The sequence below is a fragment of the Vidua macroura genome, chromosome 33 (assembly GCF_024509145.1).
Source record: "Vidua macroura isolate BioBank_ID:100142 chromosome 33, ASM2450914v1, whole genome shotgun sequence".
Lineage (NCBI taxonomy): Eukaryota > Metazoa > Chordata > Aves > Passeriformes > Viduidae > Vidua > Vidua macroura.
The window spans coordinates 1,222,817-1,249,169 of NC_071603.1; the positions used below are offsets into that span (position 1 = coordinate 1,222,817).

At 65.5% G+C, this 26,353-nt stretch overlaps 2 protein-coding genes and 1 long non-coding RNA gene across 4 annotated transcripts; 1 reads left to right on the forward strand and 2 right to left on the reverse strand.

Annotated features, from left to right (window-relative positions):
• Positions 1-288: 288 nt before the first annotated feature.
• CCDC22 (coiled-coil domain containing 22) lies at positions 289-2,199 on the reverse strand. Its single transcript, XM_054001834.1, has 6 exons — positions 2,040-2,199; positions 1,388-1,565; positions 1,093-1,225; positions 904-1,010; positions 764-830; positions 289-536 (listed from the first exon to the last, which is right to left on the reverse strand). The coding sequence occupies exons 1-6, from the start codon at positions 2,087-2,089 to the stop codon at positions 289-291; spliced, it is 783 nt and encodes a 260-aa protein (XP_053857809.1). The 5' UTR covers positions 2,090-2,199.
• Positions 2,200-4,447: 2,248 nt separating this feature from the next.
• Positions 4,448-26,146, forward strand: CACNA1F (calcium voltage-gated channel subunit alpha1 F). Its single transcript, XM_054001905.1, is given in 51 exon segments — positions 4,448-4,509; positions 5,008-5,129; positions 5,131-5,179; positions 5,182-5,254; positions 5,589-5,694; positions 6,639-6,778; positions 6,859-7,001; positions 7,085-7,237; positions 7,948-8,144; positions 8,636-8,739; positions 8,831-8,988; positions 9,071-9,154; positions 9,825-9,912; positions 10,422-10,448; positions 10,958-11,118; positions 11,708-11,933; positions 13,004-13,211; positions 13,755-13,875; positions 14,342-14,423; positions 14,549-14,603; positions 14,713-14,770; positions 15,300-15,432; positions 15,997-16,126; positions 16,368-16,427; positions 17,071-17,177; positions 17,398-17,485; positions 18,271-18,378; positions 18,486-18,538; positions 19,206-19,352; positions 19,429-19,630; positions 20,401-20,559; positions 20,631-20,741; positions 20,863-20,946; positions 21,119-21,139; positions 21,223-21,351; positions 21,443-21,508; positions 21,613-21,704; positions 21,884-22,043; positions 22,152-22,279; positions 22,361-22,457; positions 22,540-22,642; positions 22,723-22,824; positions 22,898-23,028; positions 23,108-23,218; positions 23,550-23,665; positions 23,746-23,886; positions 24,135-24,192; positions 24,194-24,278; positions 24,834-24,946; positions 25,027-25,257; positions 25,500-26,146. Coding segments are annotated over 51 exon segments (5,889 nt in total). The 5' UTR covers positions 4,448-4,481; the 3' UTR covers positions 25,740-26,146.
• Positions 7,620-11,784, reverse strand: LOC128821041 (uncharacterized). Of its 2 annotated transcripts, XR_008441005.1 has the most exons (5): positions 11,713-11,784; positions 8,988-9,087; positions 8,587-8,882; positions 8,096-8,137; positions 7,620-8,006 (listed from the first exon to the last, which is right to left on the reverse strand). It is a non-coding gene; the product is annotated as an uncharacterized LOC128821041 (long non-coding RNA). The 2 variants fall into 2 exon arrangements; XR_008441006.1 differs by lacking the exon at positions 8,096-8,137.
• Positions 26,147-26,353: the final 207 nt, after the last annotated feature.

Here is a 26,353-nt window from a genome sequence, read left to right on the forward strand (position 1 = left end):
AAAATCCCTGAAACTGCCCCCAAAACTCCCAGAACAGCCCCTCATGCAATCCCCAAAACAGCCCCTACAACAGCCCCCAAAAATCCCCAGAGCAGCCCCAACAACAGCCCCCAAAAATCCCCAAAACAGCCCCCCATTCAATCCCCACAACAGCCCCCAAAAATCCCCAAAACAGCCCCCCATTCAATCCCCAAAATAGCCCCCAAAAATCCTTGAAACAGCCCCCAAAAAAGCCCCCAAAAATCCCCAGAACAGCCCCCCCCCCATACTACAGAGGGGGCCCCTCCCTCAATCTCCTGGGAGTGAGAGAAAGGGGCCCCCCCCCCCAAAACCTTGGGGACCCCCAGGGCTGCCCGGGGGTCTCACCTGGGGGGGCAGGCGGGAGGCCAGGCCGGGGCCCCCCCACTCGGCCTCCCAGTCGTGGCGGGCGCTGAGCTGGGCCGTGTGGGTCTCCAGCAGGGCTGGGGGGGTCTGCGAGGAAAGGGGGGGCTGTGCTGGCACCGGGGGGGCGGCCCCCCCAAAATACTCCTGCAGCTCTGTGGGGACAGCAAGGAGTGAGCAGAAACCCCCCCCCCCGGTATTACTGTGGGGACCCCCAAATCATCACCCCCCCTCCCCCAAAATCCTGACACCCCCTTGCTGTGGGGCACAGCACTCCCACACCCCAAACCCTTAGGGTGACACCCCCAAATGTCACATGGAGGTCCCCAAAATTTGGGGCAACGACCCCCACCCCAACGCCCCAAATCCCCCCAGCTCTCACCTGGGGATCCCCCACTTTGGGGCAGGACCAGGGGACAGGTAGCGAAGGGCTGGAGGTGGCTTGTGCCCTACAGAGCGTTAATTAGCGGGTTAATTGCTGCCCCAAATGAAGAGCGGAGCCTCCCCCGGCCCGGGGCTCACCTGCAGCCGCTGCAGTCGCGGCGTGCGGCACACGGGGGGCACCCAGGGCGTCCCCAGCTGCTCCCGGATCCGGGCACCGATGGCTCGGAGCAGCGCCCCCGATTTCCCTGGGGAAGGGAACAACGAGGGGGTCACACCCACCCCGCAAAATCCACCCCCCCGGGGCTCCCCAAAACCCCAGGCCCGTACCGGGGGGCTCGGCCCCCGCGCTCGCCCTCGTCCGCGGCAGCTTCTCCACGAGGAAGAGGAGCAGGCGCCGCGTGTCGTGCTCGGAGCTGTACAGGAACGTCTGGTAGCCCACGTCACCCCCAAATCCCAGCTCCTGCGGGAAGGGGACACCCCAAAACTGTTGCGGTCCCCGCTTTGAGGGGGATTTGGCGGCTCGCGGTGGGATTGGGTGCCATAAAATCCCCTCCCCGCCCCCTAAACCGCAGCTCCCGGGGGAGCACCGCCAGTTTTGGGGTGTCGCGGGGTTTTGGGGTACCTGGCAGGCCGCGGCCAGGTCGGAGGCGAGGCGGAAGCGGGCGGAGATGCCGGGGGGCAGCAGGGGGCTCAGGGGGGCGCCCAGCGCGGGGCGCACGGCGCGGAGGCACCGCACGGCCGCCTCCACCACCAGCTCGGGGGTCAGGTCCCGCACGCTCTGCACCTCGGGGGGCACCGCCCTGCGGGGGGGGGGGCGCGGCCGTGGGGACCCCCAAATCCTGACAGCCCCCGTGGGGAGCCCCCACATCATCACAGCCCCCCAAAATCGTGATACCCGCCCCCACTTCCTGTGGGACACCCCCATCTTCAATCTCCCCCAGACTCCCAAAAACTGCTCGTGGCTCCAAGAGACCCCCCCCCCCCAAACTCCCCCCTCAAAAGTCCTCAGGGTCTGCCCCGTGACCTCCCCCAACCCCCCTCTCAGGGACCCCCAAATATCCAATCAGGGCCCCCCAGCTCGCTCAGGGTCCCCAGAGACCCCCACCCAAACTCCTCCGGGTCCTCCCAGTGACCCCCCCAAACTCCCATCGGGTGTCCCTCCGCCCTTCCACAGCCTCCCCCTCTCAGACCCCCCAAATTCCTCAGTGACCCCCCAGGTTCCCCCGCCCCGAGCCCCCCCCCCCCCCAAATCCTCCCGGTCCCGCCCCACTCACGTCCCCGCCTGGCGCAGGGAGTGGATCAGGATCTTGTCCACCTCCTCCATGGCTGGGGGGGTCGGGCGGGGGTCCCCAAATCCTGCGGGGGGGGCGGGAGGGGGATTTGGGGAGACCGGGGGCTCCCGCACACAGCGCGCGACCGCCGGTCACGTGAGGGGGAGAGGGGCGGGGCGCCGCGCGCGGGGTACGATGGGAGTTGTAGGCAGCGGTGGTGGAGCCGCGGGACATGACGGGAGTTGTAGGCGGCAGTGGCGGAGCATGACGGGAGTTGTAGGCGGCGGCGTGTAGCGGGAAATTGCGGGGGCTGGAAAATGGCGGGCGGGGGGGGCCGTGAGGGGATGAAGCCTTTGGGGAATGTGAGGGGAAGCAATGGCACCCCGCCGGTGTCTGAGGGGAAAACGGTGCCCGTGAAGGGTGGGAGAGCGAGAAATGTCACCTGTGGGGTCGGAGGGGGCAGCTGAGGGGGGAGATGGAGCCCGTGAGGGCGGTGGGGAATGGAACCTGTCAGGGGGGATGGAGGAAATGGCACCGGTGAGGGGAGAAATGCGTGAGGGGAGGATGTGGCACCTGGGGACACGTTTAGGGTGGCCTTGGCAGTGCGAAAGGAACGATGGGACTCGATGGTTTTGAGGGTTTTTCCAGACTTGAACAATTCTGTGATTCTGTGCAAGTGGCACCTGTAGGGTCTGAGGGGGCGATGGCGCCTTCTGGGGACACTGTGACATCCCGTGGGATGTGAGGGGAGCGGTGGAGGCACCTGTTCTGTCCCCTCGCACAGGTGTGACCCTGAGCCCTCACACCTGACCTCAGCCCCCCACACCTGTCCCCCCCAACCTGTCCCCAGCTCCTCACACCTGTCCTTAAACCCTCTCTCCTGTCCCCAGCCCCTCTCTCCTTTCCCCAAACCCCACACCTGTCCCCAAACCCCTCACCTGTCCCCAAAACCCCTCACCTGTCCCCAAACCCTCTCTCCTGTCCCCAAACCCCTCACCTGTCCCCAAAACCCCTCACCTGTCCCCAAACCCTCTCTCCTGTCCCCAAACCCCTCACCTGTCCCCAAAACCCCTCACCTGTCCCCAAACCCTCTCTCCTGTCCCCAGCCCCTCTCCTGTCCCCCCTCCCACACCTGTCCCCAGCCCCCACATCTGTCCCCAGCCCCTCTCTCCTGTCCCCAGCCCCTCACCTGTCCCCAAACCCCTCTCTCCTGTCCCCAGCCCCTCACCTGTCCCCAAACCCCTCTCTCCTGTCCCCAAAACCCCTCACCTGTCCCCAGCCCCTCTCTCCTGTCCCCAACCCCTCTCTCCTGTCCCCAGCCCCTCTCTCCTGTCCCCAGCCCCTCTCTCCTGTCCCCAAACCTCTCTCCTGTCCCCAACCCCTCTCACCTGTCCCCCAAACCCCTCACCTGTCCCCAGCCCCTCTCTCCTGTCCCCAACCCCTCTCACCTGTCCCCCAGCCCTCACCTGTCCCCAGCCCCTCTCTCCTGTCCCCAGCCCCTCTCTCCTGTCCCCAAACCCCTCTCTCCTGTCCCCAGCCCCTCTCTCCTGTCCCCAGCCCCTCTCTCCTGTCCCCAACCCCTCTCTCCTGTCCCCAAACCCCTCTCTCTGTCCCCCCTCCCTCACCTGTCCCCAAACCCCTCTCTCCTGTCCCCAACCCCTCTCACCTGTCCCTAGCCCCCACATCTGTCCCCAAACCCCTCTCTCCTGTCCCCAAACCCCTCTCTCCTGTCCCCAGCCCCTCACCTGTCCCCAGCCCCTCTCTCCTGTCCCCAAACCCCTCACCTGTCCCCAGCCCCTCACCTGTCCCCAGCCCCTCACCTGTCCCCAAACCCCTCTCTCCTGTCCCCAACCCCTCTCTCCTGTCCCCAACCCCTCTCTCCTGTCCCCAAACCCCTCTCACCTGTCCCCAGCCCCTCTCTCCTGTCCCCAGCCCCTCTCTCCTGTCCCCAAAACCCCTCTCCTGTCCCCAAACCTCTCTCCTGTCCCCAAACCCCTCACCTGTCCCCAAACCCCTCTCACCTGTCCCCAGCCCCTCTCTCCTGTCCCCAGCCCCTCTCTCCTGTCCCCCCCCCGCGTGTTCCCGCACACGTGGCCAGCGCTGCCCCCCCGCCCCCCCCCCCCCGTTAATCCCCGTTAATCCCCGGCAGGGACGAGCCGGGACGAGCCCTGGGGAGGCCGGGGAGAGACCCCGGTGCCCACAGACCCCCCCCCCGACCCCCCCCCCAAACACCCCCGACCCCCCAGATCCCCCCAAGCCATCCCCTCAATGATCCCAAATCCCAACAGACCCCACAAATCCCCTTGAAAGTCCTTTGGACCACCTCTCCCCCCCCCGCCAGGGTACCCCAAACCCTCCAGGGTACCCCAAACCCTCCCGGACACCCCTAAACGCCCCCCCAGGTGCCCCCACCACTCCAGAAACACCCCCCCCAAGCCCCCCACCATGTCAGAGTCGGAGGAGAATGGAGAGGGTGAGTCTGGGGGCGCTCCTGGGTAAAAGTGAGGGTTCAAGGGGGTCCCCCGGGGTTCGGGGGTCCCTGGTCTATGGGACGGGGGTCACCCTGGGTCTGGGGGTCCCAGGGTGGGAGGGGTTTGCAGGGTTGGGGGTCCCAGGAGGGGTTGGGGGTGTCCTGGAAGGTTTGGGTGGGGGGGCACCCCCAGTGGGATGGGGCTGTTCTGGGGTGCTCACTCTGTGTCCAAGTGCTCCCAGGGCTGGGCAGAGTTTTGGGGGGCTGTCCAGGAAGATTTGAGGGGCTCCGGGAGGAATTTTGGGGGGTGGACAGGAAGAGTTTGTGGGTTCTGGAAGGACTTGGAGGGGTTTCTGTTCTGTGGGATTGGGGTGTTCGGGCCGTGGTTGGGGATGTCCCGGGGTTGGAGGGTCTTGGGGGGGGTCCGGAATGGTTTGGGGGGGGTCCGGAATGGTTTGGGGGGGTCCCTCCCTGTCGTTGAGCAGCCGTTCCCCTCCGCAGGGCCCCCCAAGGATCTGTCCCCCTTGGCCGAGGCCATGGGGCAGCCCCTGGGCTGGGGGTCCGGCGATGGCCCCGGGGGGGCGGCGGGCGTGGGGACCCCCCCGGGGCAGCGGCAGCGCCGCCCCCCCCCACCCCAAGCACAAGGCCCAGGGGGGCACCGGGGGCGTCCATCGCTCCCCCGCGCCCTCTTCTGCCTCCGCCTCAACAACCCCATCCGCCGGGCGGCCATCAGCATCGTGGAGTGGAAGTGAGGGGGGGCTCGGGGGGCTCGGGGGGTCTGGGGGCTGCCAACCGTGGAGTGGAAGTGAGTGGGGGGCTCAGGGGTCTGGGGGCTGCCAGTTGTGGAGTGGAAGTGAGTGGGGGGCTCGGGGATTTGGGGGCTGCCAATCGTGGAGTGGAAGTGAGTGGGGGGCTCGGGGATTGGGGGCTGTCAGTTGTGGAGTGGAAGTGAGTGGGGGGCTCGGGGATTTGGGGGCTGCCAGTTGTGGAGTGGAAGTGAGGGGGGTATCGGGGGGCTTGGGGGGTCTGGGGGCTTTGGGGACCCCCCCCCCCCACACCTGGTGCCCCTCACTTCCCCCCAGGCCCTTCGACATCCTCATCCTCGCCACCATCTTTGCCAACTGCGTGGCCCTGGGGGTCTACATCCCCTTCCCCGAGGACGACTCCAACACCTCCAACCACAACCTGGTGAGCACCCCCAGACCCCCTCGGGAACGGGGGGCGCCCCTCACCCTGGCAGTGCCCCTGGGCCCTTCGCTGGGTGCTGGGAGAGCGCTGGGAAAGGGGGGGGTTCACCCCACCCTGGACTGGGCAGGGGGTGGGGGTGACACCTTGGGGAGGTGCCAGAGGGTGGCACCGTGGGGTGGCAGGGGCTGTGGGGACCCGGGGGGGGCTCCCTGTGTCACACGTGTCCCCTGGCACACGCCTGTGCCGCTGCCTTAATCCGCTTTGCCGGCGCCGGGGGGGCCGGGGGGGGCCTAATCCCGGCTGAGCCGCCCCAGTCACCCACAAAGGGGACACTGGGAGGGGGCTGGAGGGGGACCAAGTGTCCCTTGTCACCCCCAGGGAGGAGACGCTGGGGCAGGACACCCCAAATAGCTCTGTCCCTTGACCCCCAAAGGAAGGGGTGGTGTCAGGGGTGTCCCCAAATGTCCCTGTCACTTGTCCAGGGGCAAAGGGAGGGTCAGGGGAGGTCCCAAAGTGTTCCTGTCCCTTTTACCCAGGGGAAGGTGGGAGGTGGGAGGGGCTGAGGGGGTTCCCGAGTGTCCTTGTCCCCAAAAGGAATGCAAGGGGGTTCCCAAGGGTCCCTGTCTGTTGTTGCCAAAAAGGGACAAATATCCCTGTCTCTTTCCTCAGGAAAAGGGGATGCTGGGAGGGGGAACCCCAAATGTCCCCAGGGGGTGCTGGAAGGGGTGGAGGGGTCAGCGAGGGTCCTCAAATGTCCCTGATGCCCAGGGAAGGGGATGCTGTGAACAATGAGGGGATGGGGGTGTCCTGCAATGCCCTCCTGGAGAAAGGGTCAGGCTGTCAGGGGATGGGGGTCCCCAAAAGGGGAAGGGGACACTGGGTGACCCCGTGTGCCCCTGGAGCAGGGGGTGCTGACCCCCCACCTGCCCGCCGTGCCCCCCCAGGAGCAGGTGGAGTACGTGTTCCTCATCATCTTCACGGTGGAGACCTTCCTGAAGATCATCGCCTACGGGCTGGTGCTGCACCCCAGCGCCTACATCCGCAACGGCTGGAACCTGCTGGACTTCGTCATCGTCATCGTGGGGTGAGGGGCTCTCCGGGGACAGGGACAGCTGGGGGAGGGGGGGACAGAGCTGTGTGACCCCCCCCCCGATGTCCCCCCAGGCTGTTCAGCGTGATCCTGGAGCAGGTGTCCCACAAGCCGGGCGATGCCCACCACATGAGCGGGAAGCCGGGCGGCTTCGACGTCAAGGCCCTGCGCGCCTTCCGCGTGCTGCGCCCGCTGCGCCTCGTCTCCGGCGTCCCCAGTGAGACCCCGGGGGAAAACGGGGGGTTTGGGGTGCCCCCCCAGCCTCCTGCCGACCCCCCCCCGCCCCGTGCCCCTCCCCAGGTCTCCACATCGTGCTCAACTCCATCATGAAGGCGATGGTGCCGCTGCTGCACATCGCGCTGCTCGTGCTCTTCGTCATCATCATCTACGCCATCATCGGCCTCGAGCTCTTCATCGGCCGCATGCACAAGACCTGCTTCTTCATCGGCTCTGGTAGGCACGGGGGGGGTCACCTCGTGGGTCCCCCCCAGCTCTGGGACACCCCAGGAGTCCCTCAGTGCTCCCACATGCCCCAGCCCAGGGACCGGGATCCCCCAGGGACACCCACACTGAGACCCCCCTAAAACTCCTGAGACCCTCCCCCTGCAGCACTGAGGATCCCCCAGGACACCCCACCAGGGTTCTGGGGTTCCTTAACCCACTGAGATCCCTCTAAATTACCTGAGACCCCCCCAAAGACACCCCAGCAGGATTCTGGGGTTCCTTAACACACTGAGACCCCCCTAAATTACCTGAGACCCTCCCCCAGGACACCCCAGCAGGATTCTGGGGTTCCTTAACACACTGAGACCCCCCTAAATTACCTGAGACCCCCCCCAGGACACCCCAGCAGGGTTCTGGGGGTCCCAGCACACCCCTGAGCCCCTGCAACGTCAGGGGTGTGAGTAGCCAGGAGGGACAAGAGTGGGGACAGCAGCTGAGTTTGTGCAGGTGAAAGAGAAGCTTGGGGACAGGAATTTTCAGCGGGGACAGGAATTTTCAGCGGGGACTGGAGTGGTCAGCAGGGACAGGAGTGGTCAGCAGGGACAGGAGTTACCCACGGGGCCAGGAGCTCTCAGCGGGGACAGGAGCTGGGTGAGGGCAGTGAGAAGGCAGCGCCCTGCCGGGAGCTGTCACCAGGGCCCGCTGTCGCCTGTCCCCAGACCTGGAGTCGGAGGATGACCCCTCTCCCTGCGCCTTCTCCGGGCACGGCCGCGCCTGCCTGCAGAACAACACCGAGTGCCGCGGCCGCTGGGAGGGCCCCAACGGCGGCATCACCAACTTCGACAACTTCTTCTTCGCCATGCTCACCGTGTTCCAGTGCATCACCATGGAGGGCTGGACTGATGTGCTCTACTGGGTGAGACCCCCGAGACCCCCAAATCCTCATAACCCCTTCCTGAGCCCCCCCAAATCCTCACACACATCCCTGAGCCCCTCAAATCCTCATAACCCCTTCCTGAGCCCCCCCAAATCCTCACACACATCCCTGAGCCCCTCAAATCCTCATAACCCCTTCCTGAGCCCCCCCGAATCCTCACACACATCCCTGAGCCCCTCAAATCCTCATAACCCCTTCCTGAGCCCCCCCAAATCCTCACACACATCCCTGAGCCCCTCAAATCCTCATAACCCCTTCCTGATCCTCCCAGAATCCTCGCACATATCCCTGAGCCCCCCAAATCCTCACACTCACCTTGAGCCCCCCCAAAATTCTCACACACATCCCTGATCCCCCAAACCCTCCCCAAACCACCCCAGGGCCAGGGCCCAAACTCTCTGCTGGGTGTCACTGGCCTCACCTGAGCAGGGATTTGGGGGGACCCCATCACCCCAAATCTCCCCCCACAGATGCAGGACGCCATGGGCCACGAGCTGCCCTGGATTTACTTCGTCAGCCTCGTCATCTTCGGCTCCTTCTTCGTCCTCAACCTGGTGCTGGGGGTGCTGAGCGGGTGAGGAGCCACCAGCGGGGCTGAGGGTCAGCAGCGGGGCAGGAGCCGTGTCCTTGGCGTGTTTGGGGTCACACCTGTGCCCCCTCCCCAGGGAATTCTCCAAGGAGCGAGAGAAGGCCAAGGCCCGCGGGGACTTCCAGAAGCTGCGGGAGAAGCAGCAGCTGGAGGAGGATCTGCGGGGCTACATGGACTGGATCACCCAGGCCGAGCTGGAGGGCGATGAGGAAGAGGGGGAGCATGAGAAGCACCGTGAGTGGGGCTGGGGGGCAGTTCTGGTGTCCCCCCAAAATCCTGAGCCCCCCCAAACATCCATGATCCTTCTTTCCTGCAGGTCTGACCGCCGAGGACCTGATGGGGAAGCGGAAGCCGCGGCTGAAGTGGCTGCGCCACGCGAGTCACTCCACTGACACCCACGGTAGCCCCGGGGCACCCCAAATCCTCCAGACCTGGGCACCCCAAATTCCCTGAACCCAGACATCCCATATCCCCTGGGCTGGGCACCCTTAAATGCCCCAGTCCTGGGCACCCCAAATTCCCTGAACCCAGCCACACCAAGTTCCCTGAACTCAGACCCCCCCAGATTTCCTGAACCCAGGCACCCCAAAATGCCCCAGACCTTGGCACCTCAAATTCCCTGAACCCAGATCTGGGCACATCCAGATTCCCTGAATCCAGACACCCCAAATTCTCTGAACCCAGCCACCCCAAATTCTCCAGACCTGGGCACACCCAGATCCCCTGAACCCAAGCACTCTAAATTCCCTGAACTCAGACCCCCCAAATTCCCTGAACACGGGTACCCCAAAATGTCCCAGACCTGGGCACCTCAAATTCTCTGAACCCAGATACCCAAAATTCTCTGAACCCGGATACCCCAAAATGCCCCAGACCAGGGTACCCCAAATTCCCTGAATCCAGACACCCGAAATTCTTCAGACCTGGGCACACCCACATTCCCTGAACCCAGAGCTGGACACCCTGAATTCCCTGGACTGGGCACCCCACATTCCCTGACCCCAGACACCCCAGATGCCCCGGACCGGGCACCCCAAGCCCCCCCGGGCTGACCGGTGCCCCCACCCCAGCCAGCCTCCCGGGCAGCGAGACCACCTCGGTCAACACGGAGACCGTGGGGGAGGAGGAGGCGCCGCCGACCGCCTGCGACCGCTGCCTGTGAGCCCCGGCGGGACACGGGACCCCGACCCTGCCACCCCCGACCCTGCCAGGGCCCTCGGGATCCCCCCACGGCCCCAGGGAAACACCCCGGATCCCCGCGACACCCCACAGATCCCCAGGACCCCAAACCCGACACCTACGGCGCCTCAGGGCAATTTGGGACCCTCGCATAGCCCCTCCCCATGTCCCCCCAAAACCACTCATAGCCTCAGCGACCCCACCCCCAGATGCCCCCCGAGACCCCAGAACTGACCCCCACAGCACCTCAAAGCCCTCTGAGACCCCTCCATAGCCCCACGGATCCCCCATACTCCCTCCAGGACCCCAAAACCGACCCCAGCACCCCTATGATCACCCCCAGGTACCTCAACCAGGGATCCTCTAAGCCCCCTCCGACCAAATCTGAGCCCAGGACCCCTATAAAGCCCCCCCAGATATCCCACTATGGCCAAGGGACTCCCCCAGAATCCCCAAATTTTGGGGTAACTCTGCTTTTCTCTCCCCAGGGGCAAAATTACAAAGACAAAATTCTGGTGAGTGAGGAGAAGAATGGGAGGTGTGGAAAAAATGGGGGGAGGGCCGCAGTGGGGCCCCCCTAAAGCCTCCCAACCCATCCCACCTGACAGGGACTCTGTCACCCCCCCACCTCCCCTCTGTCTCCAAAATCCCGCTGCTCCTACATCCCCCACCCCCTCTCATCACCCTGTACCCCGAATTCCTCCACGTTCCCCAGAACACCCCCAAATCCCCTCACACACCTTGTCCCTCCCTACCCTCCAAATCCGCCCTGCCCCAAGGGAAATATGGGTTGGATATTAGGAAAAGTTTTTTACGGAAAGACGAGTTTAAAAAAGCCTGGATGTGGCACTGGCTGCCCTGGTTTAGGTGAGGTGTTGGGGCTGGCTTGGACTCGGTGATCTCGGAGGTCTCTTCTGATTCTGTGTGACCCCTCATTTCCCCCCCAAACCCAAACACCCTTCCCCTCCTCCCGCGTGACGGGGGGGATGTCTCTGTCCCCCAAACCCCCCCGCTGCCCCCCCAGTCGCCGCCTGCGCCGCCTGAACCGCCTGTGGCGCCGGCGCTGCCGCGCGGCCGTGAAATCCGTGTCCTTCTACTGGACCGTGCTGCTGCTCGTGTTCCTCAACACGCTGACCATCGCCTCCGAGCACCACGGGCAGCCGCCCTGGCTCACCGAGACACAGGGTACGGCCCCCCGGGACCGCCCGGTACCCCCGGACATCCTCCAGTGCCCCCCAACACCCCCCAGTGCTGCCCAACACCTCCCAGTGCCTCTCAAACCCCTCAGTGCCTCCCAAACCTCCCGGTAGTCCCGACACCCCCCGGTGCCCCCCGACACCTCCCACACCCCTCGGTACCCTCCAACACCCTCCAGGGCTCCCCAAACCCCTCGGTACCCCCCCGACATCCCCCAGGGCCCCCCAGACCCTCCGGTACCCCCGACACCCCCCAGTGCCCCCCGACACCTCCCACACCCCTCGGTACCCTCCAACACCCTCCAGGGCTCCCCAAACCCCTCGGTTCCCCCCGACATCCCCCAGTGCCCCCCAGACCCTCCGGTACCCCTCACACCGCCCGGTGTCCCCCGACACCTCCCAGTGCCTCTCAAACCCCTCGGTACCCCACAGTGCCCCCCAAAATCCTGAGCCCCCCTGGCATCCCGCGGTGCTCCCCGTCGCCCTCAGGGCTCGGGGGGCCCGTCGCGCTCTCGGTGTTTCCCCACGGCTCTCCCCGGGCGGTGACTCGGGTGCGTCCCCCCGGTGTCCCCCCCCAGCGTACGCGAACAAGGCGCTGCTGTCGCTGTTCGCCGCCGAGATGGTGCTGAAGCTCTACGCGCTGGGCCCCTCGTGCTACTTCGCCAGCTTCTTCAACCGCTTCGACTGCTTCGTGGTGTGCGGCGGCGTGCTGGAGACCGCGCTGGTGGAGCGCGGGGCCATGGAGCCGCTCGGCATCTCCGTGCTGCGCTGCGTGCGCCTGCTGCGCGTCTTCAAGGTCACCCGGTGAGGGACAGCGCCGTGGCCTGACAGTGCCACAGCAGCGGGACACGCCGGCACCGGGACACCCCGACACTGGGACACCCCGGCACCGGGACACCCCGACACTGGGACACCCCGGCACCGGGACACCCCGACACTGGGACACCCCGGCACCGGGACACCCCGGCACCGGGACACCCCGGCACCGGGACACCCCGGCACCGGGACACCCCCATACCGGGACACCCCCATACCAGGACACTGCAGTGCCACAGCAGCGGGACACCCCGGCACCGGGACACCCCGACACCGGGACACCCCCGACACTGGGACACCCCGATACCGGGACACCCCGATACCGGGACACCGCAGTGCCACAGCACTGGGACACCCTGACAATGGGACACCCCAATACTGTGACACCCGAACACTGGGACACCGCAATGCCACAGCAGCGGGATGCCCCGATGCTGGGACACCCCAACACTGGGACACCCCAGTGCCACAACACCAGGACACCCCAACACTGGGACACCCTAGTGGCCCAACACCATGACACCCCAACACCATGACACCACAATGTCCTGACACCCCAATGCCCCAAAGCTGGGACACGCCAACACCACAACACCCCAACATGGGGAAACTGCCATGCCCTGACACCCCAGTACCACACCAACAGAACACCCAAACACTGTGGCTCTCCAGTGCCCCAACACCCCAACACCCCAATGCCCCAACACCACAATGTCCCAGCCCTGTAATGTCCCAAATCCGTGACACTCTGATGTCCCAAAGCATCGATGTCCTAATGCTGTGATGTCCCAAATTGGTGACACCCCAATGCTGCAACACCTCCCACCACGGGGTGTTGGCTCTGCACTGTCCATCCATCTCCTTCCCAGTGCTCCCAGTCCCTGGGCCAGCTCCACCAGGTGTTGGCTCTGCACTGTCCATCCAGCCCTTCCCAGCCCTTCCCAGCGCTCCCAGTGCTCCCAGTAACCTCAGTCCCTGGGCCAGCTTCACCAGATTTTGGCTCTGCACCATCCATCCGTCTCCTTCCCAGTGCTCCCAGTAACCCCCGTGTCCCGCAGGCACTGGGCGTCGCTGAGCAACCTGGTGGGGTCCCTGCTGAACTCCATGAAATCCATCGCCTCCCTGCTGCTGCTGCTCTTCCTCTTCATCATCATCTTCGCGCTCCTGGGCATGCAGCTCTTCGGGGGCCGCTTCAGCTTCGACGAGACCCAGACCAAGCGCAGCACCTTCGACACCTTCCCGCAGGCCCTGCTCACCGTGTTCCAGGTACCCCAAAACCTGGGGGGAACCTCAAAGCCTGCAGGGCAACCCTGAAGCCCCAAAGGAGTCTCTGAAAGTTGTGGGGAGACCCCAAAATGCACGGGGGACCCTAAAGCCATGAGGAGACCCCAAAACTGTGGGGAACCTGAAATCCCTCAGGGAGACCCCAAAGCCTGCAGGGCGACCATGAAGCCCCAAAGGAGGTTCTGAAAGTTGTGAGGAGACCCCAAAATGCACAGGAGACCCTAAAGCCATGAGGAGACCCCAAAACTGTGGGGAACCCCAGAATCTGTGGGAGACCTCCAAACCCATGGGACACCCTAAAAGCTGTGAGAGATCCCAACACCTGTGAGGGACCTTGAATCTCGTGGGTCCCTTAAACCTGTGGGGAGACCCTGAAACCCATGAGCCCCCCTCAAACCATCCCATCACCACCCTATAGCCATGCACTCAGAACTGGGAGGCAGCGGTGTACTGGGAGCACTGGTTTGGGGGTGGCACTGAGATTTTGGGGTGCCCCTGGTGTTTGGGGACCCCCAACTCGCCCAGATCCTGACGGGGGAGGATTGGAATGCGGTGATGTACGATGGGATCATGGCCTACGGCGGCCCCGTGTTCCCCGGGATGCTCGTCTGTGTCTACTTCGTCATCCTCTTCATCTGCGGGAACTGTGCGTGGGCAGGCTGGGCACTGGGGGCACTGGGAGCACTGGGAGCACTGGGAGGCACTGGGAGGGACTGGGAGCACTGGGAGTACTGGGAGGGACTGGGAGCACTGGGAGTACTGGGAAGGACCAAGAGCACTGGGACAGACTGTGGGCACTGGGAGCACTGGGGGCATTGGGGGTACTGGGAGGGACCAAGAGCACTGGGAGCACTTGGGCCACTGGGGGGACTGGGAACACTGGGAGGGATTGGGAGCACTGGGAGCGCTGGGGGGAACTGGGAGCACTGGGGGCACTGGGAGGCACTGGGAGCACTGGGGGTACTGGGAGGGACTAAGACCACTGGGGGCACTTGGGCCACTGGGAGGACTGGAAGCACTGGGAGGGACTGGGAAGCACTAGGAGCACTGGGAGGGACTGGGAAGCACTGGGAGGATACTGGGAGCACTGGTGAGCCCTCCCCTCCCCTCAGACATCCTCCTCAACGTCTTCTTGGCCATCGCCGTGGACAACCTGGCGGACGGTGACAACATCAACTCCGGGGGGGACAAAAAGTGAGCCCGGACCCCTGGAGCCCTTTTTGGGGGTGATTTTGGGGGGGCACCCATCCTCTGGGCCCCCTGGGGGGTGCCCGACCCCCGGGACCCCCTGGCTGAGCCCCCCTTTTCTCCCAACCCAGGGACAAGGCCGGGGAGGCGGAAGCGGGGACAGAGAGCCAGGACGTGGCTGTGAAGGTGAGGGGGTCTCAGGGGGGTGACCATGACCGGGGGGTCCTGGGGGGGTCCTGGGGGGTCCCTCCCTCCCCCCAAAGTGTGCACAGCCCTCACCCCTCCTCCTCCCCAGGTTGAGGGGGATCAACCGCAGGAGGAAGAGGAGGAGGAGGAGGAAGAGGTGGAGGAAGGTGAGGGTGACCTGCCCAGGCATCGGGGACATTGGGGGTGGCAGTGCCCTGATGTGGGGGTCCCTGGAAGGGGGGGGTGTGACAGTCCTTGAACATCAGGGTCCCGGGGGAGGTGACAGTGACATGAGATGGGGTCCCTGGAGGGGGATGGCAGTGCCTGGGGTGGGGGTTCCCAGAGGGGGGTGACATGGAGGGTCCCTGGGGGGGTGACAGTCCTTGAACATGGGGCTCCCTGCAGAGGTGTGACAGTGCCTGGGGTGGGGGACCCTGGAGGGGGTGACAGTGGCTGGACACGGGGGTCCCTGGGGAGGTGACAGTGGCTGGACACGGGGGTCCCTGGGGAGGTGACTGGCCGGACATGGGGGTCCCTGGGGAGGTGACATTGGCCGGACATGGGGGTCCCTGGAGGGGGGGATGTGACAGTGGCCGGACATGGGGGTCCCTGGAGGGGGGGATGTGACAGTGGCCGGACATGGGGGTCCCTGGAGGGGGGGATGTGACAGTGGCCGGACATGGGGGTCCCTTGCAGGTGACGAGGAGGCCGGGGGGGAGCGTGACAGCCTGGGGAGGGCCCGGCTGGAGTCCCTGGAGGAGGCCCCCAAGCCCAAGGTGACCCCGATCCCCGAGGGCAGCGCCTTCTTCGTGCTGAGCAGCACCAACCCGTGAGTGGCACTGGGAGCACTGGGAGCACTGGGAGCACTGGGAGCACTGGTGCTTGAGGCCCTGAGAACAATGGGGGACTTGGGATATAGCAGACATGGAGGGACTGGGGACGCAAACTGGAAGCACTGGGAGCACTGGGATTGGAGGGCTGTGAGCGCCGGGAACACTGGGAATGGGGAACTGGGGGTCCTGGGAACACTGGCACTGACTGGAGGCCTGGAGGGGCTGGGAGCACTGGGACTGGGGACACAAACTGGGGGGACTGGGAGGCCTGGAGGGGCTGGGAGCACTGGGACTGGGGACACAAACTGGGGGGACTGGGAGGCCTGGAGGGGCTGGGAGCACTGGGACTGGGGACACAAACTGGGGGGACTGGGAGGACTGGGGACTGGGAGGACTGGGACTGGGAGCACCAGGGGACTGGGAGCATTGGGACTGGGGACACAAACTGGGGGGGACTGGGACCACTGGGGACTGGGAGGACTGGGACTGGGAGCACTGGGATGGACTGGGAGCACTGGGATGGACTGGGAGCACTGGGAGCTGACATGTGCCTGGTGCAGGCTGCGGGTGAAGTGCCACGCCCTGATCAACCACCACATCTTCACCAACCTCATCCTCGTCTTCATCATCCTCAGCAGCATCTCCCTGGCCGCAGAGGACCCCGTGCGCGCCCACTCGCCCCGCAACCACGTGGGCTACTGGGCGCACTGGGCAAACTGGGAGACACTGGGGGCACTGGAGGGGTGTGGGGAAATTCACCCCATGTGGGATCTGCTTACCCGGATTTGGGGTCAGAAATGGGGGGTCTGGGAAGGGCAAGGAGGTGTGGAGGGGGAATCTGGGGGTGTTTGGGGGGGGTCCAGGAGGTTGGGGGTGTTGGGGGGTTTGAGAGGGGTTGGGGTCACCCCGTTCCCCCCTCCCCACCCCCCAGATCCTGGGCTACTTCGACTACGCCTTCACCTCCATCTTCACCGTGGAGATTCTGCTCAAGGTACAGGGGGGGGGTCTTGGGGGTTTGGGGTGGGGGGGTTCCCATGGTTTTTGGGGGTTCCTAGGGTTTTGGCAGTGGGTTCCTGGGGTCTGGGGAATTCCCCAGTGCTTGGAAGTTCCCGGAGTTTGGGGGTGTTCCCCAGGATTTTGGGAAGGGGTTCCCATGGTTTTTGGGTGTTCCCAGGGTTTGAGGGTGAAGGGTTCCTGAGGTTCGGGGTGTCCCCAGGGTTTTGGGAGGGGGTTCCCGGGGTTTGGGGTGGGAGGTTCCCAGGGTTTGGGGTGGGGGTTCCCGGGGTTTTGGGAGGGGGTTCCCGGGGTTTTGGGAGGGGGTTCCCAGGGTTTGGGGTGGGAGGTTCCCAGGGTTTTGGGGTGGGAGGTTCCCAGGGTTTTGGGAGGGGGTTCCCAGGGTTTTGGGAGGGGGTTCCTGGGGTTTTGGGAGGGGGTTCCCGGGGTTTGGGGTGGGAGGTTCCCAGGGTTTTGGGAGGGGATTCCCAGGGTTTTGGGAGGGGATTCCCAGGGTTTTGGGAGGGGGTTTCCCGGGGTTTTGGGAGGGGGTTCCCGGGGTTTTGGGAGGGGGTTTCCCGGGGTTTGGGGTGTTCCCAGGGACAGGGGGTCCCCAGGTCGGGGCTCACGTTCCCCCACAGATGACGGTGTTCGGCGGATTCCTGCACAAAGGCTCCTTCCTCCGCAACTGGTTCAACCTCCTGGACGTGCTGGTGGTCGGCGTCTCCCTCATCTCCTTCGGCATGCAGTGAGCTGGGGGCAACTGGGAGCACTGGGAGGGGCCAGGCTCAACACTGGGGGCACTGGGAGGGTACAAGGAACCTCACTGGGGGCACTGGGGCCATTGCTGGGGACCCTGGAAAACAGTGAAGTGCTGCTGGAGGCACTGAGTGCGTTACTGGGAGCACAGGAGGTGTTACTGGGAGCACTGGGGGCATTACTGGGAGCACTGGTGTGTCCCTTGGCAGCTCCAGCGCCATCTCGGTGGTGAAGATCCTGCGGGTCCTGCGCGTCCTGCGGCCTCTGCGAGCCATCAACCGGGCCAAGGGCCTCAAGGTGGGCAACTGGGAGTGCTGGGAGCACTGGGAGCACTGGGATGGACTGGGAGCACTGGGGGCAATAGGAGCACTGAGGAAAATGGGAGCAGTGGGAGCAGTGGGAGCACTGGGAGTGGCATCCTCCCAGCAGTAGCCATGGCAGGCTGGACTGTGGGACACTGTACTGGTGGGACTGGGAGCACTGGGGCCCCAGCATGCCATGCTGCTGGTGGCACAGGGGTCTCCATTGTCCCTGTGTCCCCAGGTAGTAGTGTCACAGGTGTCCCCAGCACACAGTGCCCTCAGTGCCTCACTTGTCCCCATGTCCTGGTGTCCCCAGCATCTCTGTTGTCCCCATGCCCCGGTGACACCACTGTCCCTGTCCCTGTCCCCATGCCCCAGTGATCCTGTCCTTGTCCCCCTGCCCTGGTGACACTGCTGTCCCTGTCACTGTCTCCCTGCCCTGGTGACACCGCTGTCACTGTCCCTGGTGACACCTGTCTATGTCCCCCTGCCCCAGTGACACTGCTGTCCCTGTCCCTGGTGACACCTCTGTCCATGTCCCCCTGCCCTGGTGACACCGCTGTCCCTGTTGCTGTCCCCCTGCCCCGGTGACACCTCTGTCCATGTCCCCCTGCCCCGGTGACACCGCTGTCCATGTTCCCCTGCCCTGGTGACACCGCTGTCCCTGTTGCTGTCCCCCTGTCCCTGGTGACACTTCTGTCCGTGTCCCCCTGCCCCGGTGACACCTCTGTCCGTGTCCCCCTGCCCTGGTGACACCGCTGTCCCTGTCGCTGTCCCCAGCACGTGGTGCAGTGCGTGTTCGTGGCCATCCGCACCATCGGGAACATCATGATTGTCACCACGCTGCTGCAGTTCATGTTCGCCTGCATCGGGGTGCAGCTCTTCAAGGTGACCCCGCGGGTCCCCACCCCCCTCTGAGGGGTCCCCAACCCCCCCTGGAGAGGTCCTCACCTCCTCAGGGGGCTGAGGGTTCCCCTGACCCCCGATCCCCCCAGGGCAAGTTCTACAGCTGCACTGACGAGGCCAAGCACACGCCGGGAGAGTGCAAGTGAGCATCACCCCCAAAAATGACTCCACACCCCAAACTGAGCCCTGCGCCTCAAATCCTGACCCTCGCCCACCCCACCGGTGTCCCCATGGTGTCCCACCCCCTGCTGGTGGCAGTGTCCCATTGGGGTCTCACCACTGCTGTCCCTGTGACCCCGTGGTGTGCCTGTGTCCCCATGGGTCCCGCTGTTGCTCTCCCTGTGGCCTCCCTGTCAGTGGCAGTGTCTCTTGCTGTCCCCATGTCCCTGTCCCAAGGGGACATTCCTGGTGTACAAGGACGGGGACGTGTCCCACCCCTCAGTGGTGGCAGCGTCCAGCGGAGTCTCACCCTCACTGTCCCTGTGTCCCCATCCCAGGGGGACATTCCTGGTGTACAAGGACGGGGACGTGTCCCACCCCTCAGTGGTGGCAGTGTCCAGGGGGGTGTCTCACCCTCACTGTCCCTGTGTCCCCATCCCAGGGGGACATTCCTGGTGTACAAGGACGGGGACGTGTCCCACCCCTCAGTGGTGGCAGTGTCCAGGGGGGTGTCTCACCCTCACTGTCCCTGTGTCCCCATCCCAGGGGGACATTCCTGGTGTACAAGGACGGGGACATGTCCCACCCCTCAGTGGTGGCAGTGTCCAGGGGGGTGTCTCACCCTTGCTGTCCCTGTGTCCCCATCCCAGGGGGACATTCCTGGTGTACAAGGACGGGGACGTGTCCCACCCGTCGGTCCGGGAGCGCCTCTGGCTCAACAGCGACTTCAACTTCGACAATGTCCTGGCGGGGATGATGGCCCTGTTCACCGTGTCCACCTTCGAGGGGTGGCCTGCGTGAGTCCCCGGGGGTGGGCGTGGGGACAGTGCCACCCCCCGTGGGGACACCCCCCAGCACCGTGTCCCTCCCCAGGCTGCTGTACAAGGCCATCGATGCCAACGCCGAGAACCAGGGGCCCATCTACAACTACCGCGTGGAGATCTCCATCTTCTTCATCGTCTACATCATCGTCATCGCCTTCTTCATGATGAACATCTTCGTGGGCTTCGTCATCATCACCTTCCGCGCGCAGGGCGAGAGCGAGTACCGCAACTGCGAGCTGGACAAGAACCAGGTGTGGGGACACGCTGGCCGTGGCCCTGAGGTGTCCCCATGACTCTGTGCTGTCCCCATGGCCCTGCAGAGTCCCATGTCCCCGTGCCACCCCCATGTTCCCACAGCAGCAGAGTGCATGGAGTAGTGGGGTGGCGGTGTCCCCATGCCGTCCCCGTGCCATCAGGGTGTCCCTGCAGCCGGTGTCTGGAGAGGAAGCAGGGTGGCCATGACCCTGCAGTGTCCCTGCAGTGTCCCCTTGCCCTTTGCTGTCCCCTCAGGCAGCAGTGTGTGCCAGTGGGGTGGCCATGTCCCTGCAGTGTCCCCGTGCTGTCCCCGTGTCCCCACAGCGGCAGTGCATGGGGTGGCAGGGGGATGGCAGTGGGGTGGCTGTGTCCCCACGCTGTCCCCACACTGTCCCCTGTCCCTGCAGTGGCAGTGTGTGGGGTGGCAGTGGGGTGGCCATGTCCCCATGCTGTCCCGGCACTGTCCCCATGCTGTCCCCACACTGTCCCCACGCTGTCCCCTGACCCTGCAGCGGCAGTGTGTGGGGTGGCAGTGGGATGGCAGTGGGGTAGCTGTGTCCCCACGCTGTCCCCACACTGTCCTCTGTCCCCGCAGCGGCAGTGTGTGGGGTGGCAGTGGGATGGCAGTGGGGTGGCCATGTCCCCATGCTGTCCTGGCACTGTCCCCATGCTGTCCCCATGCTGTCCTGGCACTGTCCCCATGCTGTCCCCATGCTGTCCCCACACTGTCCCCATGCTGTCCCCACACTGTCCCCTGTCCCCGCAGCGGCAGTGTGTGGAGTACGCGCTGAAGGCGCAGCCGCTGCGCCGTTACATCCCCAAGAACCGCACCCAGTACCGCGTGTGGGCCATGGTCAACTCCACCGCCTTCGAGTACATCATGTTCGTCCTCATCCTGCTCAACACCATCGCCCTGGCCGTGCAGGTGGGGGGGACACCTGGGAGGACAGGGGGTCACAGAGGGGACAGTGCCAGACCCCCATGTCCCCCCCCCAGCACTACGAGCAGTCCAAGCCCTTCAACTACGTGATGGACCTGCTCAACATGGTGTTCACGGGGCTCTTCACCGTGGAGATGGTGCTCAAGATCATCGCCTTCAAACCCCGGGTACGCCAGAGGGGTGTCACGGGGGGGTGGGTCACAAAAGGGAGGGGGCTGTCACACCGGGGGTGACACAAGGGAGGGGCCACAGGACAGGGGGTCCTCACCACCTTCCCCCCCATCCCAGCATTACTTCTGCGATGCCTGGAACACGTTCGATGCCCTCATCGTGGTGGGCAGCGTGGTGGACATCGCCGTCACCGAGGTCAACGTGAGTCACCCTCGTCCCCTGGCTCAGGGGAGGTTGGTGTTTTGGGGCAGTCCTGGATGTCTGGGTTTCCCTCCGTCCGTGTGCTCATGTCCATCTGTCTGTCTCCATCATCTCCATCATTTTCATCTCCATCATCTCCATCCATCTCCATCGTCCCATCTGCCTGTCACAGAACGGGGGGCACGTTGGTGAGGTACGGGGAGGTGTCCCCAGCTGGGGGATTTTTGGGGGGGCTGTGTGGGGGTTTTGGGGTGCCCCTGACCCTCCTCCCCGCAGAGCTCAGAGGACAGTTCCCGCATCTCCATCACCTTCTTCCGGCTCTTCCGCGTGATGCGGTTGGTGAAGCTGCTCTCCAAGGGCGAGGGCATCCGCACCCTGCTCTGGACCTTTGTCAAGTCCTTCCAGGTGGGATGGGGGGGACATGGTGGGGGACACAGGGGAAAGGGGACATGGAGGGGGGACCCCCAGCACCCCCTCACCCCCGCTCTGTCCCCAGGCCCTGCCCTACGTCGCTCTGCTCATCGCCATGATCTTCTTTATCTACGCCGTCATCGGGATGCAGGTGAGGGGCCTGGGGGAGCTGAGGGGCCCCGGGGGGAGGTGAGGGATGTGGGGGGTGGTCTCCTGTAAGCCCCCGGCCACCCAGGACCCCTCTGTCCCCCCCAGACCTTCGGGAAGGTGGCGCTGCAGGACGGGACCCAGATCAACCGCAACAACAACTTCCAGACCTTCCCCCAGGCTGTGCTGCTGCTCTTCAGGTGGGGACGGGGGCCTGGGGGGTTCTGGGGGGCTCTGGGCTTCTCATGGGACTTTGGAGCTTCCTCTCAGTGAATCGTGAAGGGGTTACAGATCTGCCCCAGGGGTACAGGTGTGTCACAGGGGTACAGGTCTGCCCCAGGTGTGCCCCAGGGGTGCAGGTGTGTCCTGTGGGGTGCAGGTGTGCCACGGGGGAGGCGTGGCAGGAGATCATGCTGGCCAGCCTGCCGGGCAAGCGCTGCGACCCCGAGTCGGACGCGGGCCCGGGGGAGGAGTTCACCTGCGGCAGCAACTTCGCCATCGCCTACTTCATCAGCTTCTTCATGCTCTGCGCCTTCCTGGTGAGACACAGAACCTGCCCCACGGCCCTGCCCCACAGCCCCAGCACTGCCCCACACCCCTCAGGACCCCTATGGGCATCCTGACCCCCACCTTGACCCCCCCCCCAGATCATCAACCTGTTCGTGGCTGTGATCATGGACAACTTTGATTACCTGACACGCGACTGGTCCATCCTGGGCCCGCACCACCTGGACGAGTTCAAGCGCGTGTGGTCCGAGTATGACCCCGCGGCCAAGTGTGTAACTGTCCCCTTGTCCCCAGCGGGGGGGGAGCCAGGTGGCCGGACCACCCGTGACCTCCTGTCCCCCCTCCCCAGGGGCCGCATCAAGCACCTGGACGTGGTGACGCTGCTGCGCCGGATCCAGCCCCCGCTGGGCTTTGGGAAGCTCTGCCCACACCGCGTGGCCTGCAAGGTCTGGGGGGGGGGTCCTGGGGGGATTTGGGGTGCTCCTGAGGGGAGCCACCCAGATTCACCCCCTCTTGTCCCCTGCCCAGCGCCTGGTGGCCATGAACATGCCCCTCAACTCGGACGGGACCGTCACCTTCAACGCGACGCTCTTCGCTCTGGTCCGCACCTCCCTCAAGATCAAGACGGAAGGTGGGGAGCTGGGAGGGTCTGGAGGGGGCAGGGGACAGCAGGGGGTGACAGTCATGGCTGTGTGTCCCCCCTCCCTGCAGGGAACCTGGATGTGGCCAACAAGGAGCTTCGGGCTGTGGTGAAGAAGATCTGGAAGAGGACGAAGCCGAAGCTGCTGGACGAGGTCATCCCCCCGCCCGAGGGTGTGTGAGGGCAGTGTCCCCTCCCCTGTCCCCTCAGACCCCCGGCTGCCCCCTGACCCTCCGTGTCCCCCAGAGGAGGAGGTCACCGTCGGGAAGTTCTACGCCACCTTCCTGATCCAGGACTATTTCCGCAAGTTCCGGCGGCGGAAGGAGCGGGGGATGCTGGGCGCCAGCGCAGGCCCCAGCAACGAGTGTGCGCTGCAGGTGCGACCCCCCCCGGGGCAGGGCTGGGGGTCCCAGGTGTCACCAGGTGACCCCCCCTGACCCTCCTGTGTCCCCCCAGGCCGGGCTGCAGACGCTGCAGGCGCTGGGCCCTGAGATGCGCCGGGCACTGAGTGACCTGGAGGGGGACGAGGGCGGGGACGCCCCTTCGGAGGAGCCACTCACCTACGCAGTGAGCCACGCCCACCGACCACACCTTTCACTTGGCCACGCCCACCGGCCTCACCTGTCCCACCCTGGCCATACCCACAGGCTACACCTGCCCCAAAGCCACACCAAAGGCCACACCTGTCCTGTGGCCATGCCCACCGGCCACACCTGTCCAAAATCTACACCGAATGACCTTCCCGTGGCCACGCCCACCGGCCACACCTGTCCAAAATCCACACCAAATGGCCACACCTGTGCCGTGGCTGCGCCCACCGACCACACCTGTCCAAAATCCACACCAAATGGCCACACCTGTGCCGTGGCTGCGCCCACAGACCCGCCTCTCTCCGCAGGCCCCCGAGACGCTGTACGGCTCCGCCCCCGGCTCCCCCCTGCTCTCGGAGCCGCCCCCCGTCCCCAGCCCCGCTCCCACCGAAGGGGAGGACCCCGCGCCCCCCTCCCACGGCAGGTACGGGGGGGCTGGGGTCACCCCGACACGGGGCGGGGGTTCCCGGGGAGGACGGGGGGTGCCCATGGCCCTGTGCGCAGGCGGCGCTCCGACGGGGGGGACCAGGACGAGGAAGCGCCCGCCGAGGATGTGGAGGAGCCGGGAGGGGACCCGGGGGACGTCAGCCACGACGAGGACCTGGAGAGCTCGGCACCGCCCCGGCGCCGCTGGGTCGGGGACAGGTACCGCGACCCCCGAGCCTCTGGGGGAGAACCCCATCTGGAGAGGTCCCTGCAGCTGGGGAGGGGGGTCCCGTCTGCCCTGACGCTGTCCCAGTGCCAGGCTGCCGGGACCCCCGGCCTGTAACTGGGGAGGGGGCACTGGAGGCAGCTGTCCCAGGAGGGGGTGATCCTGTCACCCCCTGACCCCGCGCTGGGAGGTGTCCCAGGGGATGTTCCCAGCCCCGACTGACCCGCCTTGTTCCCCCCAGGGCACCGGGACCCCCGCGCTGGGCGGCGGAGCTGCCCCGGGGGGGGTCGCTGCCGCTGCCCCCCCCGGCACTTCGCGCTCGGCAGCGGCGCTCGCGAGGGGCAGCAACTGAAACGGCGCCGGCTCCTGCCCCCCACCCCCGCGGGTACGGCGGGGCCGGGGAAGGGGGGCCGGGGGGCAAAAGAGGGGCCGGGACCTCCATTGAGACCCTCCGTGATCGCACCCGGCAGCGCTGACCGAGCCCCGCGCCGTGGCCCGGGACGGTTCCCCGGTAGCCCCGGGAGATCCCTGGGGCTGATGGCAGGGGGAGATGACCCTCCGTGGTGCCCCGATGGGGAGGGTGGTGTCCCGCCGTGGCCCCAGGAGGATCCCTGATAGGTGGGGCTGACCCCTCCCCGTGCCCCCAGGTGCCCCAGAAGGTTCCTAAAGCCGCTGGTCCCTGAGGGTCCCTGGCTGAGGGGATGACTCTGCCCGGTGCCCGGAGGGTCCCTGGCCAGGGGAAGTGACCCTGCCTGGTGCCCCCCGGTAGTCCAGAAGGTCCCTGGCCAGGGTGGGTGACCGGGCCCGGTTTCCTGGAGGGTTCCTGGCCGGGGGCTGACCTTGCCTGGTAGTCCAGAGGGTCCCTGGCCAGGGGGGGTGACCATCCCCGGTTTTTCAGAGGGTTCCTGGCCGGGGGCTGACCCTGCCCGCTGCCCCCCAGGCCGGAAGCCCTCCTTCACCATCCAGTGCCTGCGACGCCAGGGTAGCTGCGAAGACGAGCCCATCCCGGGCACGTACAACCCCTCGGGCCCGCCCGGCCCCGCCCGGCCGCAGGTACCGCTGGAGATGGGGCACAGACGAGGGGGGGACACGCTGACAGTGTCACCCCCGCACTGACCCCCTCTCGCCCCCAGGGCTACGGCAGCTCCGAGACCTGGCGGCTGGGGGGCTCCTCGCAGGCCTGGGCGGCCCCGGCCCGCGGGCACGTTCTGTACGCGCCCCTCATCCTGGTGGAGGGGGCTCCGGCGGCGGGGGGCAGCCTGCCCCCGCTCAACCGCTGGTTCCCCCCGGCGCCGCTGCGCCTGCGGCCCTGCGGGCCCCACGATGCCCTGGCCCGAGGCTCGGCCGACAGCCTGGTGGAAGCCGTGAGTGGGGGGACATGGGGGGCACATGGAGTGACATGGCTCAGATGGGAGGCCATTAGTGGGGGGACATGGGGGGGACATTACTCGGCCGACAGCCTGGTGGAAGTAGCGAGGGGGGGGGACACTGGGGACACCCCATGGCTTGGCCAGCAGCCTGGTGGAGGCAGTGAGTAAGGAAGGGGACACGCGCACGCCTCCGGTGCCAGTGCCAGCGCCTCCCCCTCTCCCCCCTCCCAACCCAGGTGCTGATCTCGGAGGGGCTGGGGCTGTTCGCCCGCGACCCCAAGTTCGTGGCGGTGGCCAAGCGCGAGATCGCCGACGCGTGCGACATGACGATGGACGAGATGGAGAGCGCGGCCGCCGACCTGCTGACCCGGCGCCGCGCCCCGCCCGCGCCCGCCGTCTACAGCGACGAGGAACCGCTGCGGCCGCCGGCGGAGGAGGAGCTGGCGGACGAGATGGGCTGGGCCGGCGGGGTCTAGAACCCGGCACAACGGGGCCGGGAGGGCTGGCTCTAGAACCCGGCAAACAGGGCTGAACGGGCCGGCTCTAGAACCCGGCACCGCGGGACTGGACGGGCCGGCTCTAGAACCCGGCACCGACGCCGGACCTCGTGAGGGCAAAGTTACCTCAGGAAAAAAAAAAGGGATTTTTATCAGAAAGGTTTTGATTTTTTTCCTCACAAGGAGGGATTTCCTCTGGAAAATGGGTATTTGCCGCACTGATGGGTTTTTTTCCTGAAAAATGTGGGTTTTTCCTTAGGAAAAGGGGTATTTGCCTCAAGGCTCTGGAACCCAGCACCGACGCCGGACCTCGTGAGGGCAAAGTTACCTCAGGAAAAAAAGGGATTTTTATCAGAAAGGTTTTGATTTTTTTTCCTCACACAATGAGGGTTTTCCTCTGGAAAAGGGGTATTTGCTGCACGGATGGTTTTTTTTACTGAAATATGTGTTTTTTTCCCTCAGGATAAGGGGTATTTGCCTCAAGGCTTTAGAACCTGGCACCGACGCCAGACCTTGTGGGGGAAAAGTTACCTCAGGAAAAAAAGGGATTTTTATCAAAAGGGTTTTGATATTTTCCTCACAAAGAGGGATTT